This window comes from Bos mutus, chromosome 6 (assembly GCF_027580195.1).
Source record: "Bos mutus isolate GX-2022 chromosome 6, NWIPB_WYAK_1.1, whole genome shotgun sequence".
In the NCBI taxonomy this organism is placed as follows: domain Eukaryota; kingdom Metazoa; phylum Chordata; class Mammalia; order Artiodactyla; family Bovidae; genus Bos; species Bos mutus.
Window position 1 is genome coordinate 115,514,883 of NC_091622.1, and position 21,073 is coordinate 115,535,955.

At 50.6% G+C, this 21,073-nt stretch overlaps 2 protein-coding genes across 7 annotated transcripts in view; one reads left to right on the plus strand and one right to left on the minus strand.

Annotated features, from left to right (window-relative positions):
• Positions 1-21,073, plus strand: part of TNIP2 (TNFAIP3 interacting protein 2) — a 57,047-nt gene that overhangs the window by 30,366 nt on the left and 5,608 nt on the right. The window contains exons 6-7 of one of the 5 annotated variants that reach the window (XM_070372830.1): positions 10,203-10,258; positions 11,466-11,906. The exons of 1 other annotated variant lie outside the window; for it this stretch is intronic. In XM_070372830.1, the coding sequence (XP_070228931.1) occupies positions 10,203-10,235 (33 nt within the window). In that variant the 3' untranslated portion in view covers positions 10,236-10,258; positions 11,466-11,906. 3 more of the 5 variants (XM_070372826.1, XM_070372827.1, XM_070372831.1) reach the window with 3 other exon arrangements.
• FAM193A (family with sequence similarity 193 member A) overlaps positions 6,685-21,073 on the minus strand; it is a 146,591-nt gene continuing 132,202 nt past the window's right edge. For both annotated transcript variants that reach the window (XM_070372824.1, XM_070372823.1), the window contains exons 20-21: positions 15,904-15,985; positions 6,685-7,259 (exon numbers count right to left, since the gene is read on the minus strand). In XM_070372824.1, coding sequence (XP_070228925.1) covers positions 7,166-7,259; positions 15,904-15,985 — 176 coding nt within the window. In that variant the 3' untranslated portion in view covers positions 6,685-7,165. The remainder of the gene's footprint in view (positions 7,260-15,903; positions 15,986-21,073) is intronic.

Here is a 21,073-nt window from a genome sequence, read left to right on the forward strand (position 1 = left end):
ATTTTAACACACATTTCTCAGTAACTGAAAGAAGCAGGGGAAAAAAATCGGTAAGGAATAGAAGATTTAACCAAAATAATCTACCTGGCCTAATTCATATGTAGAATGGAAGTTACACTCAACAAGCGCTCACTGTAATTCTTTTCAGGTGTACACGGAATGCTTCCAAGAGAGACAAATTAGTGAGTCACAACAATATTCCAAAGAGCCTAATCACTGAATTTGTGACTGCTGACCACTGAGATTAAACCACAATTCAGCAACAGAATGATAACTGATAAACTCAGCATATTTCTAAATGATCCATGGGGAAAATAAATACAATGGAAACTGGAAATATTTTGAACTAAATAAAAATACAAGTTGCTAAAAATTATGGAATACAGCGAAAGCAGTGACCAGGGGAAGTGTAACAGCGCCGAAGGTGTGTATTAGGATGAAGGGAGGTGAGACGTCAACGATCCAAGTGCTCAACTCAAGATGCTAGCGAAAGAACTGCAAATTAAGCCCAAAGAACACGGAAGGAAATCATAAAAGAGCAGAATCAATGAAATGGATAACAGACAAAAATCATCAATGCCGAGAGTTAGTTCTTTTAAACAGTAATAAGACTGATAAGCCCAGAGCATGACTGATGAAGAAAGAAAACGTAAATTGCTAAAATCCGGAGTCAAAGATGAGCATCACTATAGATCTCTAGGATGTTAAACAGGTGAGACGCTATGAAGAGTTTATGGAGCTGATACATGTGACAACTTAGATGAAATGATCAAGTCCTTCAAACACACAGCTTCCTAAAATTGAACAAACAGAAAACCTGAGCGGCCTTATGTCACTTACATAGACTGAAGCTGGAATTAAAGGTCTTTCCACAAAGGAAATTAGAGTCTCAGGTGACTCACTGGTGAATTCTTCCTAACGTCTAAGAAAGACATAGCAATGTCCTACAGACTCAGGAGACCAAGTAGGAGTGCGCCCTGACTCATTCTATGACACTGAAACGTGAGGAAGATCGGGCACAAAGGAAAGTGACAGATGACTCTCGAATGTAGAGGCAAAAACCCTAAAAAAATAACATAACCAAGTGCAGTTATTACAGGAATATAAGATTGCTTGACATTAAAAAAATAATGCACCATAACAACAGACCAAACAAAAAAAATCCATATAATCATCTCAACAGAAGCAAAAAAAAGCATATGACAAAATTCAATACCCACTCACGCCACCACCACCCAGCAAACGAGGAGTCCTCTGTCTGACAGAGCTGTGTGTCCGGAAGACCTGCAGCCAACTCTCCACTTGATGACGTGCTGAGTGCTCTCCCTGAGGAGGGCCCCATCAGGCAAGGTGCTCACTTATTCCTGCAGTTCCCCCTGGTACAGGAGCAATTGGGCAATAAAGTGAAGACTAGAAAAATTGGAAAAGAAGAAATAAAACTGGCCCTACTCACAGATGACAGATGGTGTATGTAGAAAACCCTCAGGGGCCTTCAGAAAACAGTTTAATCGGGAAGTCAACGATCGCAAGAGACAAAGATGTCTGAATGTATGAAACATCTGTGGTATTCCTGTATGTTTTCAGCAAATGGAAAAGCTGATTAAGAAAACCTGCTGAGTTGGATTGTGTCTCCCTCCAAAAATAAGTTCACCAAACAATGTTGAAGTCCTAATCTCCAGAATGTGTGAATGTGACCTCATTTAGAAAGAGGGAGGGTCTTTGCAGGTGTAATCTAAGGTGATGTCCTGCTGCATTAGGGTGGACTCCAAATCCAGTGACCTGCGTCCTTATAAGCAAAGGGCAAGAGAGAGACACGAGAGAGAGAAAACACCATATGGGGACAGAGGCCAGTACCGGACTGATGTATGGATAAGCCAAGGACACCAAGCACACCAGTGACCACAGGAAGCTGGGAGTGCAGCAAGGAAGAGCGTTCTCCTCACAACCTCTAGAAGGAACCAGTTCTGCTGACACCTGAAATCTAGATTTAAATCTTCCAGAACCTGGAGAATACATTTCTAAGCCATGTGGTTTGTGGCACTTTGTTATGGGAGCCCCAGAAAACTAATGCATCACTTCAGCTCAGTCGCATCCGACTCTCTGCAACCCCACGGACTGCAGCACGCAGGCCTCCCTGTCCGTCACCACCTCCTGGAGCTTGCTCAAAGTCATGTCCGTCGAGTCTGTGGTACCATCCAACCATCTCACCCTCTGTCGTCCCCTTCTCCTCCCGCCTTCAATCTTGCCCAGCATCAGGGTCTTTTCCAATGAGACAGTTCTTCACATCAGGTGGCCAAAGTATTGGAGTTTCAGCTTCAGCATCAGTCCTTCCAGTGAGTATTCAGGACTGATTTCCTTTATGATGGACTGACTGGTTGGATCTCCTTGCAGTCCAAGAGACTCTCAAGAGTCTTCTCCAACACCACAGTTCAAAAGCATCAATTCTTCAGCACTCAGCCTTCTTTATGGTTCAACTCTCACATCCATACATGACTACTGGAAAAAGCATAACTCTGACTACAAGGACCTTTGTCGGCAAAGTGATGTCTCTGCTTTTTAATGTGCCGTCTAGGTTTGTCATAACTTTTCTTCCAAGGGGCAAGTATCTTTTAATTTCATGGCTGCAGTCACCATCTGCAGTGATTTTGGAGCCCAGAAAAATAAAGTCTGACACTGTTTCCATTGTTTCCCCATCTGTTTGCCATGAGGTGACTGGACTGAATGCCATGATCTTCGTTTTTTGAATGCTGAGTTTTAAGCTAGATTTTTCACTCCTCTTTCACTTTCATTAAGAGGCTATTTAGTTCCTCTTTGCTTTCTGCCATAAGGGTGGTGTCATCTGCGTATCTGAGGTTGTTGATATTTCTCCTGGCAATCTTGATTCCAGCTTGTGCTTCATCCAGTCCGGCCTTTCCCATGACGTACTCTGCATGTACGTTAATAACCAGGGTGACAGTATACAGCCTTGACGTACTCTTGCCAGTTTGGAACCAGTCTGTGCTATGTCCGGTTCTAACTCTTGCTTCTTGACCTGCATACAGATTTCTCAGGAAGCAGGTAAGATCGTCTGGTATTCCCATCTCTTGAAGAATGATCCACACAGTCAAAGGCTTTTGCATAGTCAATGAAGCGTATGTTTTTCTGGAATTCTCTTGCTTTTTCTATGATCCAGTGGATGTTGGCAATTTGACCTCTGGTCCCTCTGCCTTTTCTAAATCCAGCTGGTACATCTGGAAGTTCTCAATTCATGTGCTGCTGAAGCCTAGCTTGAAGGATTTTGAGCATTACCTTGCTAGCATGTGAAATGAGCACAATTGTGTGGTAGTTTGAACACTCCTTGGCACTGCCCTTCTTTGGGATTAGAATGAAAACTTGGAAACCACTAGGCCATTCAGATATGACCTTTAAAAAAATCCCTTATGATTATATATTGGAGGTGACAAATAGATTCAAGGGAACAGATCTGGTAGACAGAGTGCTTAAAGAATTATGGATGGAGGTTCGTAACACTGTACAGGTGGTGGTGACCAAAACCATCCCCAAGAGAAGAGATGCAAAAAGGCAAAATGCTTCTCAGGAGGCCTTACAAATAGCTGAGGAAAGAGAAGTGAAAGGCAAAGGAGAAAAGGAAAGATATATTAATCTGAATGCAGAGTTCCAAAAAATAGCAAGGAGATAAGAAAGCCTTCCTCAGTGATCAATGCAAAGAAATAGAGGAAGACAATAGAATGGGAAAGATTAGAGATCTCTTTAAGAAAATCAGAGATACCAAGGGAACATTTCATACAAAGATGGGTACAATAAAGGAAAGAAACTGTATGGACCTAACAGAAGCAGAAGAGATTGAGAAGAGGTGGTAATAATACACAGAAGAACTGTACAAAAAAGATCTTCATGATTCAGATAAACACAGTGGTGTGATCACTCACCTAGAGCCAGACATCCTGGAATGCAAAGTCAAGTGGCTTAAGAAGTATTACTACAAACAAAAAGCTAGTGGAGGTGATGGAATTCCAGTTGAGCTGTTTCAAATCCTAAAAGATGATGCTGTGAAAGTGCTGCACTCAAATGCCAGCTAATCTGGAAAACTCAGCAGTGGCCACAGGACTGGAAACGTCAGTTTTCATTTCTCATAGTTTCTATTTGTCATTGAGTCCACAGTTATTCTCTTCCAAAGTTTCCAATCAGCTGTTACTTATATCTTGGGTATTTTTCATTTTGGACACAGTTTTTCTCCCTTCGGATTTGGGTCTTTTTTTATAGCTTCCAGTTCTTCATCTCGTTTACGTTTTCCTTTATGTGCTTGAGCACAGTCGTGAGATCCTAACATGACTGCTAAGGTTCTTGTCGGCAGATTCACTGTCTTTGGCTCCGTTTCTGGTGCTTTTTTGACGTTTCTTCTGCTTATGGCTGGAGAAGGCAACGGCGCCCCACTCCAGTGCTCCTGCCTGGAGAATCCCAGGGACGGGGGAGCCTGGTGGGCTGCCATCTGTGGGGTCACACAGAGTCGGACACGATTGAAGTGACTTAGCAGCAGCAGCAGCTGCTTATGGCTTACAGTTTCCTTCTTGGCACGGCCTGGATCCTAACACTTTGAACTGTACCTTGTCGTGCAGGACACTTTTGTTTAAGTCTGTCGGGCATTGTTCCAGCAGGCAGCGAAGTGAATACTTAGGACTGGCTTGCTCCTCTGAGGCTTGTGTTCGGCCTTAGATTCCACCCAGGGGTTAGCAGAACCCCACTGCTGAGCTCAGACCCCACGGAGGACTCCACGCCAGTGCCCGCGTGTTCCCTGGTCTCTGTGCCCTGGGTGGTGGAAATGCCCCCCTGGGCTTATGGAATTTACGCCGCTCGTGCACAGATCGGTAGATCCAGGTGTGCAGCTGCCTCCAGGCAGGAAGTGGGGGCCCTTCCCTCAGGAAACATTGTTCCAACATCCAGGAGCAGTGCGTAAAATCTTGCCCTGGTTTCACAACTGCTGACGGCAGGAGCACAGCTCTGCAGCCGCTCTTCCTGCCCAGCGTCGGGAGTCACAGCCACGCTCAGCCCGTGGCCGACACCACACGGTGCCTGCCCGCCCGCCCGCCTGCCTCTGCCAGGCGTCCCGTTTGGGGAGCGAGTCCTTCAGAGCTCAGGCTGTTCTGAATCTTCTCCTGCCCCACACCGCTGTCTCCCCTAACACTGGATGGTGGATCCCAAAGGAACAGCGACTGCCTGATCGTGAAGATGAAGCAGGAAGGCACTGCCATCCTGTCGTCTCTGCGATGACTTAGAGGTTTCGTGTTGAAGACAGTAAAACAGTATGAAATATGCGATGTTCTTCTCCTTAAAGAAAGAATGCGTTAATGACATTGACAAGCACCACATTTCGGTTCCTTAATGGGATGAGTGTGTAGGCGGCAGGTTTCAATAAAAGCCCCCTTTGCTGTTTCTCTTCCAGCCGCCATCACTTTACTTCATCTACAGCTCACTCACCTCTAACCAGCACGAGGCCCTCCGAGGCTGGGTCCAGGCTGAGCAGTGACCTCGCTGGGCACGCGTGAGGCTCCCTCCGCAGGCCTGGGCCCCGTGCCCCCAGCTCCAACTGCAGTGACGGAGAGGACCCGGCCTCTCCCCGGCCTCTGCGCCTCCCGGGGCCTGAATCCACCCTCTTTCTTGTTCCCCAGACGCCCCTTTGAGGACCAGGAACGCCAGGGGTGGTCCTGTGGGTCAGCCGGCTTCCAGGGGTCTGAAGGCTGAGATGGGGCAGGCCCACTGGGCAGAGCAGGTGTGGAAGGTGGGGGGCACCCAGGGAACGGGGGGCACAGCCGGTCTGAGCTCAGCGGGGAGGGGAGGCGCCCCGCCCTGCTGGGGTCCAGGGATGCAGCGGGGTCTGCGCCTCCCTGAGGACTCCCCGCCGTGGTCACAGCCCCACCTCAGTCTCTCCCTTTGTCCGACCATCCGACGTCCAGGAAAGACCTGCCCGCCGCGTGACCAAACCGCCCCTGCCTGCTGCCCTCGCCTCTCCCCGCAACCGCCGGCCCCTCCTGGACCCTGGACCCCGGTCAGGGCCGCCCCAGCAGCAGAGCCACGTGAGCTCCTCCCTGCCCCCGGGCCTGGTCTGGGGCTCAGACCGCGGTCCCGTCCGCACAGCCCGTGAGAGAGGCCTCCCGTGGTGACCACGGCGGCCCCGTGCCCGCGCTCTGAGCCGCCCGCCTCCTCTCAGCCCGCTCCCTGGACGCCCCGGGGATCGTCAGACGCCGCCGGGGCCGGGCCCCCACCTCGCCAGCGAAGAGCCAGACCGAGCTGTTTTCAGAAGCGGGCTCTCACCGCGTCCCCTCCCTCAGGGACGCGCGTGGAAGCCGTGTCACCCGGGGGCCGCGAGCAGCGGGAGCTAGTGTTGCAGGGGGTGCGGGGAGCCGGGGCCAGCGCTGCTCACAGGTGCCCCAGGAGACGTTTCCAGCTTCCGCGTCGCGGCCAGAGCCCCGCCCCCAGGCCCTGCAGCGCCCCCGCCCTCCTCCAGCGCCCCCCGCGCCCCGACAGCGGAGTGCACAGCGGAGTGCCCGGCCCGGCCCGGCCCGGCGGTGCGTGGAAGCCCCGGGCCCCGCGGGATGGAGGGCGGGGAGGATACCAGGGCTGAGACGCGCGGGCGACGCCCACTCACCCCTGACCCCCGACCCCGGCACAAAGCAAGCAGACCAGGTCTCCTGCTGTACTAATGTATTCCATCTTTCAAAAAGAAAGACATGATTTTAATATTACTTAACAATATGTTAAAAAAGTAGCCAGGCAGGCTCCGTGTTAATACAGTTGTACACTCTACAGACTTCATGGTGTGAGTACTGGTGGGTGTTTGCTCGGAACGGTCTCGTTCTGCGGGGTCTTACACAAGCTGGCTACAAGTCGGGGGTCAGACACGGACGCGCGACGTGGACACTCTGGACAGTGGACTGTGGAGGACGGCGGGCCCGCCCGCCCGGGCCATCGGTGGACGCGGGCGGAGCTGGGTGGAGCCCCCCGGGGGCAGGTGGCGGGACGGGGCGAGACGCAGAGGGCCGGCCGCGCGGGGACGGCTCGTCCGGCTCACGCACAGACAACACGCACACGAGCTCACAGCGCGGCCGAGCAGCAGGCTCTCGTCGAGGGGCCGGGCCGGCCGCCGCGCCGCCCTCTCCAGCATCCTCGTTCAGTGGGCAGCAAAGGTGGCTTTTTTCAAGCTGAAGTTGGACCAGTTGATGGACAGTCTCTGTCGGGTCTGCCTGGCAGAATCCAAACAGAACCTGGAAAACAAGAGGCCGCACAGTCATGGGGTGGGGTGGGGGGGCACAGCCTGGCCGGAGCTGAGACCCCAGCAACCCCCCTACCCCAGCTCTCAGCGGGAACCTGACGCCACGGCCGCTGGGGAGGACGGTGCCCCTCGGGACACCGGCCAGCGCCCCGGACACCCCTGCGGTTCTGTGTCTTTTCCTCTCAATCCGCAGGGAAAGGGCCTGGCCCCGCTCTGCCACGGCCGGCACCCTGCCCTCCCTTACCCACGAGTCACAAGGGTGTGATGTGAAACACGACTGCACCACCGGGACACACAACACTGCTCCCCGCCACCCTCAGGGCAGCTCAGTGCAGCCCGATGCCCCAGGCCCCCAGGCCGGTGCCTCCAGGCCTGTCTGCTCTGCAGCTGGTTCCCCGGCAGTGACTGCCAAGTTCTGCACTCAATGAGGGAAAGGATGTTTTCTTTCAAAAGCTTTTGCATCATTTCTGAAATCCTCACCCTTCCCTCCCTCATGTAGCAGGAATTTGAATTAAACCAGAAAATGGTATAGCTGTCCCTCGTCCAGCAGGAGCAGCGTTCCCACCTCATCCAGGGTTGGTTTTGGAGCCGTGGCCCAGAGGACTCTTGTCCAGGGAGGGGATGCCTCCGGCTGCCTGCCCCCCGGCGAAGGGGTGCACCATCTCCCAGCACCCAAACCCCGAGTCCAGTGAGGCTGACTTTTAGAGCTTCCGGAAGCTTCCACCTCTGCCGCCTCCTTCACACGCAGCCAGGGCGCTCAGCGGCTCCGGGCCTGAACCTGAGCAAGGTTCAGGGGCGCTGGCAGCAGCGGGCCCACCTCCTTCCCCGACAACACTGCCCTCAGGTGTGTTCCACACTGCCACGCAGACAAGCCCTCGTGTGTGCGACACCCACGTGCGGCTGACTGTCACGTAAAAGCCTGGGCACCCAGCGCTGGGCAAAAGAACCCCGCACGGCCAACCCCGGGCGCGGGGCTCAGCCCCGGACGCAGCCAGCCCGGCCTGGTCACCACAGGCCCTCATGGTTCTCTGCAGGGTCAGGACCTCGCAGGCATCCGCAGGGGCTGGGGCTGACCCGCACACGCAGAGGCGCACGGCACCTCTCCACTCGGCTGCGTCCTTCGCCACCGTGGGCGTGCGGTCCTGCCGCGAGGCTGTACCACACCAAGCGGACAGGACCCTGGAGGGCACTCCCGGCGCGGACATGGCGGGGCTGGGCACGGGATCCCAGGGGCACAGGATTGGCCATCACAAGCTCAGTGGATCCGCCAAGCTCTTTTCCTCGGGGGCACCTGATGCTCCGCTTCTTGCCTGCAGCGGGGCCCCGGCCACTCCCAGCACCAGCTGGCTGAGGCCTCCACGGGGAACCCGTCACAAGCTTTCTGGGACATCGACTGCTTCGTCTGCCCACCTGTCAAGAGGTCTGTTTGTCTTTCCGTAACATGCTGCAACGCTTACACATCTTGACGTGAATCCTGTGACATGCTCGCTGCAATACTGTTTTCTCACTTTTTCTATTAAAAAGCAAGTTGTTGATTTTAGTGTAGCTTAAGTTATCAATCTTTTATTTTATGGTTGGTGTGTCTAAGAAGGGCTTCCCTGGTGACTCAGATGGTGAAGAATCTGCCTGCAATGCGGGTGACCTGAGTTCAATCTCTGAGTTGGGAAGATCCCCTGGAGAAGGAAATGGCTACTCCAGTGTTCTGGCCTGGAGAATCCCATGGACAGAGAGAGGAGCCTGGCGGGCTACAGTCCATGGGGTCACACAGAGTCGGACACAAGTGAGCAACTAAGCCCGGCACATGATATAAAGAATAAATACAGAGTGAATACCATGGGTTAGCAGCCAGGCCGGGGCCCCTGCCAGCACCAGATGCTCCCGCCCCGAGCCCACCTCAGGCCCTGCCCTCCTCACCTCGGAAGGAATCACTGACCTGGCTTTTTACGCTGATCACCCCCGTGCCTTTCTTTACAGTCCTAACACCTGTGTATACATCCCTGAACAAGACACTTCATTTCTAAAAACAGACTTCGCCGAGGTATAACTGACCTACAACAAAGTGCAGGCAGTGTCTGGGAAATGATCCCATCGCGCAGGACGCAGGGCACGTCCACGGCGCCCCAAGTCTCCTGGCCGCCCCGGCCCCAGGCCAGCCACCTGCTGTCTGTCTCCCCACGCTGCCCCCATTGCCTGGACCTCACTCCAGTGGGGCCTCGGCGCCCACCCTGGGTCTGGCCTCCGCGGAGCACCCACGTGGCCCACAGCAGCCCCTGGGTGGAGGGAGCGTCGCCTGTCTATCTGCTCGTCTGCGTGGACCTCGGGGTCACTGGCAGGTTGGGGCTATAAGTAAGACTTGCAGGAACGTCAAGGAACAAGTCTCGGTGCGAGCATCCACTCTCTTCTCCTGGGAGCTTTTGGGGAGACCCCTGGAGAGGAGCTGCTGGGCTGAGCAGCAGGCACTGAACGCTGTACTTCAGTCTGCCTGATTCCAAGTCCCCGTGAGTGGCATCACCGTGTGCGCTCTCGCGCGCTGGGCCTTGTCTGACGTGCAGCGTGTAAGCAGTGTTCATGGTGCACACGGCTCAGCTCCGTCCCTTTCTCCTGCTGTGTCAGTCCTCCCCGGGCTGTATCGCAGGTCCGTCCCCACGTGCTCCAGAAACACTGCGCTGAATCCCACAGAACCCTTCCTGGGCTTTAAATCTACAGATGACCTTGGGGAAGCCCAACGACTTAAGGTGCCAACCCTCCTGCAAGTGCGCACATGGAGCCTCTGAGACCTGGGTCTTCCACGCCCCTCTGTGGCCCCCACGGCTCCCGATTCGTGGACACGGCACAGACTTTGGCGCTGTGATGACTGCTGTCTTTATTCAAACTCTGTTTCTGTATTACCAATGTGGAGAGAAAAATAACTAACTTGGGTGCACTTATCCTACAGCCGGCTCTTGCTACACTGTGCGGCGTGCCCTGAACTTCCCAGACGATCAGCTCGCTGTAAGTGAAAGCCTGCTTGCTCCCTGCAGGTCTTGGGCCCCTGGTCTCCACTCCCGTCCCTCTGTCCCTCGGGACCCGTGTGCAGGGCTGAGCAGCCTCGCTGACGACGGGCTCCGCTCCACACGCGCTCCACACTCCTCCCACTTTGGGAGACGCTCCGCCTATGTCTCTCTCTCCGCTGCTGGAGCCCTTTTTCCAGGCTATGGATACTTTCTTCCACTGCTTACTGTTTTTTCTTTTTTTAATTATAAATGGGTGCTAAGATCTTAGCAAAGGTATTGTCTGAACCCACTGAAATGATTGCATGCCTCTTCTTTCATATATGAATGTAGCAAAAAACACTTCCTAATAGTAATTCAATCCCGGAATAAGCCAGTTTGGTCACATGCCGCTTTTTAAAAACATACTGTTGTTACTTGAAATGTATTTTCTTGATGATTTTCACGTCTAACATTCACGAGAGAAACAAATCTGCAATTGCTCATTTTCTCTGGTATTGGTTTAGCAGGTTTTGGCGTCCATGTTGCAATTCTTCCCTAACGTGAAGTGGGGACTCCCTGGGGTCGGGGCCTGAGACCCCGTTTTTATGTCAAAGAGTCAGACTCCGGCCGTGCCGCTGCCTGGCTCCTGTCTCACTGTTTCTCTTACGTAAATTACCTCTTTGTTCCACCTTTACTCTACTGTGGCTTTTCTAATTTCTCAAATGAAATCCGTAACTCACTGATTTTCAGGTTTTACTACCCAACTCCAGCATTTAAGGCTTCAGTGGAAGTGCTCTCAAGAGCGAACCTTTCCTTTAGTTTTCCTGAAGTACAGCTGATTTACGGTGTTTGTTACTCTGCTGTGCACTGAAGTAACTCAGTCACGCCTGTGTACCTTTCCATCTTCTTTTCCATACGGTTGATGACAGGACACTGCACACAGCTCCCTGTGCTCTGCGGGAGGACCTTGTTGTTCACCAATTCTGCATGGAGGAGCCTGCTCACCCTTTCTCCGCGGACGAGTCTGCATCTCCTGATCCCGAACCCCCACTCCACCCTCCCCACCTTCCTCCCCCACGGCGACCACCGGTTTGCTCTCTAGGCCTGTGATTCTCTTCCTGTCTCACAGATCGGTGCACTTGTGTCGTACTTTAGACTCTACACGACTGATGCCGCATGACACTCGCCTTTCTCTTACTTACTTCGTTTACTGTGATGACCTCCAGGTCCGCCCATGTCGCTGCAGATGCGTTATTCCATCATTTTTACGGCTGGTTCATATTCCATCGCGTCTGACTTTTTGTGACCGCACGGACTGCAGCACGCCAGGCCCCTGTCCATCACCAACTCCCAGAGTTCACTCAAACTCACGTCCATCGAGTCGGTGATGCCATCCAGCCATGTCATCCTCTGTCGTCCCCTTCTCCTCCCGCCCTCAATCTTTCCCAGCGTCAGGGTCTTTTCAAATGAGTCAGCTCATCAGGTGGCCTAAGTATTGGAGCTTCAGCTTCAGCATCAGTCTTTCCAATGAATATTCAGGACTGATTTCCTTTAGGATGGACTGGTTGGATCTCCTTGCAGTCCAAGGGACTCTCAAGAGTCTTCTCCCAACACCACAGTTCAAAAACATCAATTCTTCAGTGCTCAGCTTTCTTTATAGTCCAACTCTCACATCCATACACGACCACTGGAAAAATCATAGGTTTGACTAGATGGCTATTTGTCAGCAAAGTAATGTCTCTGCTTTTTAATATGCTGTCTAGGTTGCTCATAACTTTTCTTCCAAGGAGCAAGTGCCTTTTAATTTCATGGCTGCAGTCACCATCTGCAGTGGTTTTGGAGCCCCAAAATAGTTTCTCACTGTTTCCATTGTTTTTCCATCTATTTGCCATGAAGTGATGCCATGATCTTAGCTTTCTGAATGTTGAGTTTTAAGCCAATTTTTTCACTCTCTTTCACTTTCATCAAGAGGCTCTTTAGTTCTTAGCTTTCTGCCGTAAGTGTGGTGTTATCTGCATATCTGAGGTTACTGACATTTCCCCCCGGCAATCCTGATTCTAGCCTGTGCTTCATCCAGTCCAGCATTTCTCATGATGTACTCTGCATACAAGTTAAATGAGCAGGGTGACAAGATACAGCAGCCTTGACAGACTCCTTTCCTATTTGGAACCAGTCTGTTGTTCCGTGTCCAGTTCTAAGTGCTGCTTCACAACCTGCATACAGACTTCTCAGGAGGCAGGTCAGGTGGTCTGGGATTCGCATCTCTTTCAGACTTTTCCACAGTTGTTGTGATCCACACAGTCAAAGGCTTTGGCATAGTCAATAAAGCAGAAGTAGATGTTTTTCTGGAACTTTCTTGCTTTTTCGATGATCCAACAGATGTTGGCAATTTGATCTCTGGTTCCTCTGCCTTTTCTAAATCCAGCTTGAACATCTGGAAGTTCACTGTTCACGTCCTATTGAAGCCTGGCTTGGAGAATTTTGAGCATTACTTTACTAGCGTGTGAGATGAGTGCAATCGTGCGGTAGTTTGAGCATTCTTTGGCATTGCCTTTCTTTGGGATTGGAATGAAAACTGACCTTTTCCAGTCCTGTGGCCACTGCTGAGTTTCCCAAATTGGCTGGCACATTGAGTGCAGCACTTTCAGAGCATCATCTTTTAGGACTTGAAATAGCTCAGCTTGAATTCCATCACCTCCACTAGCTTTGTTCATAGTGATGCTTCCTAAGGCCCACTTGACTTCACATTCCAGGATGTCTGGCTCCAGGTGTGTGATCACACCATCATGGTATCTGGGTCGTGAAGATCTTTTTTGTACAGCTCTCCTGTGTGTTCTCGCTTCTCTTCTTAGTATCTTCTGCTTCTGTGAGGTCCCTACTGTTTCTGTCCTTTATTTTGCCCATTTATTGTGTCTAATTCTCTGTAAAGCCCAAATTGCTTTTTGTAACTTGAGGTTGTTTTATTAAATACATAGGTTTAAAATTCCTATTTCTTCCTAACAAATGGAACATTTTATCATTAGGCAGCAAACTTCAGTTATCCCTTGTGTTAAAATACATTCCATCTGAGAATAACACATCTGGAACAGCTGTCTTTCTCTGTATTTCCGCCTCGCTCTTCTAAGGAAACGGTTTGACTGACTTCTGGCCACGCCGGCGCTTCGTGGCTGTTCTCTGGCTGCAGTGAGCGGTGCTGCTCCTCGTGGCAGCGTCTCCTGTCGGGGAGCCGGGCTCAGGCAGCTGTGGGGGGACCTCCCCAGACTGCAGCGAGCATGTGTCTCCCGCGCTGGCAGGCAGGTTCTCCACCACCGAGCCCCCAGGGGAGACCCCTGTCCCTCTCCATTACAGTTCAGGTTATTTTCTTGTATGTAGCATATATACATATTTATGTGTATATACATGAAAAAAATTTAACACAGTCTGACAAACTATATTCTTTCTGCTTACTGCCTATAATGGCTATTGAGACAACTGGACTTCTATCATCTTTTAAAAATCTGTCTGTTGTACTTTCTCTGCACTTGTTTTTCGAGTTTTGATTTTTAATTCCTCCTACTGATTACCAGTTTATACATTTTATTTGTATTAACGTTTGCTGTTAGAATTGTGTCCAGTCCATTCAGGTTCAGTCTGAATGGTAACTACCCTAACAATAAAAAAGGGGTTGAGGATACTCAGCTCTGATCACATCACACTGAGCAGACAAGTTGCTGATGCTCAGTACTGGGGTTCCTTCAAGTATAATGTCAATTAGACATTTACCAAGATCTACCAGGAAGTTTTTTCATCCCTTCCTGTGTATATCAGACTAATCTCCTGAGCTCAATTTCCTTTTTTTTGGTGCCATGCTGTATGGCTCGCAAGATCTTAGTTCCCTGACGGGCATGGAACTATGCCCCCTGCAGTGCAAGCAGAGTTCTAACTATTGGACTGCCAAGGAATTCCCAATTTCTTTTTTTTAAAGTATAATTTTACAGTTTCCTTTTAAACAGGTCTCTTTGCAGCATGCTCCTGCAGCTTTTCTTTATTACGGGAAAGAAGAAGTTTGTGGGATCCATAATTATAGACGATCTTTTCTGAACACTACGTAGCGCTCCATGGTCTGATTTCAAATGCCACGTGGAGGAGTGGATTTCTGTTTGTTTATCCTATTGGTATATGCTGTGTTTCTGATTCTGTAGATTCGTATTTCTCATTAGTTCTGCAACTCGTCGTCTCTTTAAATCCTGCTTTTCCGTGGCCTCTCCACCTCCTCTCGGAGGGGCTTCGGTCAGGCGTGCATTAGACTGAGCCCCTCGTCTCCGGGCCCTTCGCCACGTTTGCTGGTTTCCTTGCCTCTCAGTGCGTTCCAGCGTGCCTTCCAGCTCACTCACTCCCTCTTCAGCAGGTCAAATCCATCACCTGTCTATTGAGACCTTGATTTTACCAATTCTGTTTTTCACTTCTAGATTTTTATTGTTTGTCCTAAGTCCTGGGTGCTTGACAATCTTTGTTATAGTAAGTCATCTGTGAGTATAAGCTGCATGAACCCTGCAGGTCCACCTTGGGGAAACTTTCCTCCAAAGTGTCACCAACATCCAAGAAATGCCCTATCATTCCATTCCCTGCCCTCCAGAACCCAGCTTCAGGGCAAACTGTGGAGGAATTCAATAATTTAGCTGTACCTTCCTTTGGACTTTGTACAAACACGTTCTTATCATCTGAGAATGACAATTCCACGTCTTCATCTGAATCCTTATCCCTTTGTTTCTTTTTATGTCTTTAGAAATAAAAGTTGTGATAAGAGGCATCCTTATTAACATTATTAATCTCAAAGAATAGCTTTTAATGTTTCACCATTAAGTATAACATTCACTGTATTTTATGGATACCCTATATCATGTTAAGGATGTGCCCTTCTATCCTAGTTAAGAGTTTTTATTGTGAAATGCTTAACTTTAGCAAATGCTTTATCATCTCCTACGAGTTAAAACACACGCACGCACATTATACAATAAACATAGTTTTCAGAAACACTTAGAATTTCATATCTCAAATATGAATTAATGACATTGGAAACTGCTTCTTTTTTGAGTTGTATGTGTGTGTTTTCTGAAAAAAATAATTAAAGTACTGCTAAATAAAGAACAAAGCACTTTAAAGAAAAAAATTTCTTGCCGTAGCTCAAATAGACAAAATATTACTGAAATTATGACAAACATTATTAAACATGTGCATACCAGAAAAATGGAATATATTATCCAAAATGTTACTTTTCACCTTAAGAGCATGCCCTATCCCTGTTCCAACACCAGCACAGATAAAGATCAGTGGGAAGACCTGTGAGGACAGAGGCGCGGGCCCGCGGCCCCTGGGGACGCTGCGGGCGAGGACCGCTGTGAGATGCACTGTGACGCCGTAAACCCACCTCCACACACACGGGGAATGGGGCGGTGACCGCGAGGGCGCGGAGGCGCGTGCGCGTGCTCCACACACATGGGGAAGGGGGCGGTGACCACGAGGGCGCGGAGGCTAGTGCTCGTGTGCGGGTGTGACACGGCACGGTGGCCAGGCTGCGGGCCGCTGACACGACCTCTGCCCCTGACTGACGGCAGTGCTCTGGGCGGGGCATGCATGGTGCCACACGGAGCCCCTTTTGCCTCAGACACCAGGCCTAACACTTACCTTTTGAAATACTCCACTTCCCTCTCTGTCTCATCCATGTCCACACTGTCTAGGTCGATATCTTTAGGCAGAAAGACATCATCTGCAAAATGAAAGAGGTAAGTCAACTAAATAGCAGGCCATCTTACCAGAACGGAACAAAGCATTTGGTTTTACTTCAACTACTTCAAAAACTAACAACCTTTTCCAGGATAAGATTTTGCAAAGGGCCAGCGGTGGGCGGACACCACTCGGGCGCCTGGCAACACCCGACCGTGGGATGAGCTGACTCGTGTGGAGTGAAGGCCCCTCAGAGGCGGCGCAGGGCTGTGGCCTGGGGAGAGCCCTCGAGAGGCCACGCTCCTGGTTCCGGGTCCCCGCTGGAGGGGCAGGGGCAGGGCTGCCAGGAGACGCAAGGCACGTCTGGGCCCTGGATCCAGCCTCTGGAGGAACCCGGCCCTCCCGGGCCTTCGGCTCATTTGACGACCCTCCAGAGACTTTATCATCAGCCTGACGCTGTCCCAACCAAACAGCAAGGCTGTCTTTCAGTCTGCAGGTGAGGAGCCCTCCTTGGAGACAGGTTACAGCAGGCAGCCTCGGCACCACTGGGGTCCTTAACTCTCTCCTCTGCTTTGCCCCCCGTCCGGGGCCTGCAGGATGCGGTGCGCTTCCTGCCTGAGCTCAGGTGCCAGAGGCGCGATCTGCGCACACTTACACACTGGGGGGGCTCGGGGCGGGGGGTGCGTGGTGCCCTGCGCACCAGCAGGCTCCATCCAAGGAGCGTGCAGACCACCGCTGCCGCTCTGTGAAAGGCCGCTCTCCACCCTGTCCCCACGTTAGCATGGGACAACTTTGGGAATCTTCCATAAAGACTCTCTTTCTTCCTCTCACTGGGCATTTGCACAGGAGGGTAACGGAGTACACCCTGTAACAGTTACAGTAGTGGAGCCGTGGCCTAGCTGCACACCTGCTGCCCACAGTTCTGAAGAGTCCCAGCGGCAGGCAGGGGCCGTCACACCCACCCGCCACAGCAACGCCGCCCCCAGGACCAGCAGGACAACAACCCCCCACACAGACCTCACTGCCCAGTCCTTCCCTGAAGCCCTGTCCCCCTGGCTTCACCCACAGCTGGACACCAACAGCAACACCCCACCCCGACCTCTGCTGGGCCGCACGTGCACAGAGCTACCTCCTCCGTGCAGCCATCCCACTCGGCCACAGGCGCACCCCTCCACTTCCGCTCCTCACGCTCACGCCCCTGGTCAGCAGGCTGGGCACGCTCCCCGTCATTAGCCAGGGATGCCTGTGCCCCATCCTTGCTGCTGCTTTGTGCTGCGTCCCCCCACCCCACCCTCCCATCCACACAGGCTTGCTCCTCCCATGCAGAGACCGCTCGCTCTCCAGGCCTCCGGCACACACCTCCCGCCAGCACCGCCGGGGGGCACCCCTGCTCAGGGACACTGCACACGAGGAGAGATGTACTGAGCCAGGAGGGTTTACAGGAGTCAAGAAAATGACAACTTGGAAAGCCCAATCGCAAGCTGTTCCACAAATATGATAGTTCCAGAAGAAGAGCAGCTTCAACCACAGAAAAGAAACACAGCAAGAGGCGCATCTGCTGGGGACGCTGCCTCTATAAAAAGTGATTTCTGATACTCTTCTGATCAGATCTGACAACCAGGGTCAAAAATCGTGGTGTAAGGAAAAAGTAGGATGAAACTATAGCCAGGTTCAGTATCGGACATACATTTTTTGCACAAATAAACTGTATTAACCAGAGTGGAGAGAAAGTTGACTTAAGACAGTCCAGGCCTGGCTGGCTGCTCACGTGCAGACCATGGAAACCGCACGCTTCTCTGGAGCTTGGAGGACTCGCCCCGGCCCTGATGGGAGGACACGCGCCCACAATCTCTACAGGAGGCGGGTGCTTGCGTGCTCACTCACGTGCAGACCTACGAGCACCACGTGCTCTGACGACAAAGCAGACACAGCGCAGCTTTAGAGTGGGGCGAGAAGGGACGGCAAGTGGGGAGCGGAGCGAAGGCGCCCGGTGTGCGGCTGCCCCCGGCAGGAAGCAGGGCCACGGCCCACCAGGGGCGGGGCGGGGCCTGCGGGGCGGGGCCTGCGGGGCGGGGCCGGGGGGCACAGGCAGAGCGCCCCAGGTGTTCTGAAACAGCGACATTTAGGGGAAGAAGCAGCGAAGCGAACACGGCACCCAGAGAGAGGACACACACAGGGAACAGGTCTAATAATCACACAGTCATGTCAGGGCTGTCCTAGCAGCACACGGAAAGGGGCTCACCTCACCCGCGGCACATAAGACTGTCAATACGGCTCACACAGTAGGACTCAGGCGTCGAAGCTGTATATAAGGGAATGACCTAAAACCAAGCGACTCAGGAAGGCCAGAAACGAAGGGAGCATGACAGAGGTGCCCGCCAGGCAAACAGAAGCAGAGGGACAAAGGGGAAGTCAGGCCAAGAGCAAGGAGCACGACGAAAAGGAGAGCTTTAATAATAAAGCCGCACCGAGTAACACAGAAACCGCCTTTGTAAAACAGAACACAGGGAAAGAAAACCTCGATAATAACAGAATACGGATTAAGAGGGCAAAAGCCAAGAAAGGCATGGAAGACTCGAACATAATTCAAAATATATCATGGATATAAACATGTATTTAGATATAGTTTTGTACCATGAAAACAGAGAAAATATACTTTTATCTCAAATGCACACAGAGCAATCACAAAAACTAGTCACAAAGATAATACCAGTAATTTAAAATTACCCGTAATTAAAAGCAGAAATATAAACAATACTCTCGAATCACAGAGTCCAAAACCTAGAAATTATTAATATAAGAGAGGCTCTCCCATCTGGAAATCTAAAAGCCACCTATTAAACTACCCGGTGAAAGGGGGGAAAACTACATGGAAATTCCTGAATTTCTAAAAAAGAAACCAAGTGGAAACATTATCTGATATTATGAGATATACTTAAAGGGAAAGTTCAGAGAAAAATTTTTCAGAGAAAAATTCAAAGTGTTACTTTGATCAATAACATTGAAAGAATGAAAAGAAATGAACTCAATTCCAAGTGCAAAAGTTGTAAAGAACAATGAAGTGAAACAAAAAAGAGCACAGGAAAAAAAGATAAAAATGGAAACTAAGGCAGCAGAGGAAAGAATAAAACAGACCTAATTACCAAATCAAGAGCCTTTAAAGAAACATTATATGGATAAACTATTTTAGAGTCAAACACAGTACGGAGAAAGGAAGCACAAACATACAATATAGGAAATGACGAGAAGAAAACCACCATTAAAATAAATTTGTTAAAAAGAATGTACTTTGGGGACATCCATGGTGGTCCACTGGTAAAGAATCCACCTTCCAATGCAGGGGACGCAGGTTCAAACCCTGGTCGGGGAACTAAGATCCCGCATGCCTCGGGGCAAGCCCGGTGCCGCAGCACAGACCCAGCACAGCTAACAGCAAACAAGACAGAGCAAAAGGCACGTGCTCTGCAGGCGTCTGCGGAACGAGGCTGGAAAAGTAGCCGAACTGATAATTTAGCACAGAAACACAGTTTACAAAAATTAACCTCATAAAAGACAGAAATACCTTAACAAACCAATTACCACAGAGGGCAGAGAGAATGTTATCAGGAAACTACCCCAGAAAAAAGGCGCCAAGCCCAGGGGGCTGCACGCGAGGTTCCTCTCAAATCACTAAAGCCTGAGCAGTCCCAGTGGAGGGTGAATTTCTCAAGAATACTGACAATGAAAAAAAAACCTTCCTAATCATTATGAAGTGCAACAGGTCTAAGAAGAAACATGTTTAATCTATACAGATGCTAGAAAACCTCTGACAAAAATCAGCTCACTCTTGATAAAATATTTTTTTACAGTAGGAATTACTGGGTATTTTCTTAACGCGATGAACTATATGAACCTTAAAGCCAAAATCTTAACATAGAGACACCAGATGTCTCCCTTAAGTTCATGAATGATGCGATTACGTAAGAGAAAATGAGGCATAAGAACTGGAAAAGCAGAAGTAAAGTTTTCTCTATTTGCAAACGGACGACAGAAAACCTGAGAGAACCAACAAGACTGAAGGAACTCACGAGGGTGGAAGGCGGAAAGCTAAGGAGCAGAAGGCAGCGGTTTTCATACATGAACCCAAAGACCAGGCGGAGGAGCGCGGGCCACAGACACAGCGCGAGTCTCCCGGGGCCACGTTAAAAAAAGGATAAAGAAACAAGTAAAATTCGCTGCAGTAATACGTATTTAACTAAACGTACGCAAACGCTCACTTCAGTAGGTAATCAATGTGACAATTACATAGGGGCATCTTACGCTTTTTCATGTTGGGTTTTAATGGTGTGTAAGTTCACGCTCACAATCCCCTCAGCTTGCACGTGGAGCATCTCAGTGCTCAGGGGTGACACATGCCTGGCTACCGCACCGGATGGTCCAAAGTTAGAACATAAGATGGCAGAGGACAGCTCATTCAAATTAAAAGCAAGGAAGATTAAATACTTAGAAATAAGCTCAATAAGAAACGTGAAAAACCTATTACAGAAAACTTAAAACATTCCAAAAAGAGATAAAGTGGATTTGAACACATGGAAAAACGCCCCGTGTTCTTGGTAAGGACAAATGTCATCATTAAATCAATTCTCCCTAAATTAATTTATAAATTTAATGCAGTACCGATAAAGATACAAGCGAGGGTTTTTTCCAAGGGAGTTAGGCACATTTACACCAAAGTTCCTATGGGAATACAAACCCGAAAGAACAGCCAAGAAAACACTGAAAAGACTCTGAGGAGAGAGAAGCAGTTGCAGCAGCTCACCCAGCGTGCCCAGGGCGCGCGGACAAGCAGGGGGAAGAGGCGGAAGCCCAGAGAGGCCCGCGGCAGCGCCCGGCCCCGCAGAGCAGCTCTCCAGGAGCTGCTGTTGGTGCATCCAGGTGAGGGCGAAACTGGATTCATGCATCACACGACACACGAGAATAAACTCCAAATAAACCTATCTGGGAGACTATCGAAAAAAGTGAAACCATCGCGTTACTAGAAAAACACGGGGCACTCCTCTGCCACCTCAGTGCTAGTGCGAACAGTCACACCGAGTAAATGTTCGAAGTCCCGAGACCACGAGAGAGCAGTGAGCTGACCACTGAGGTGACC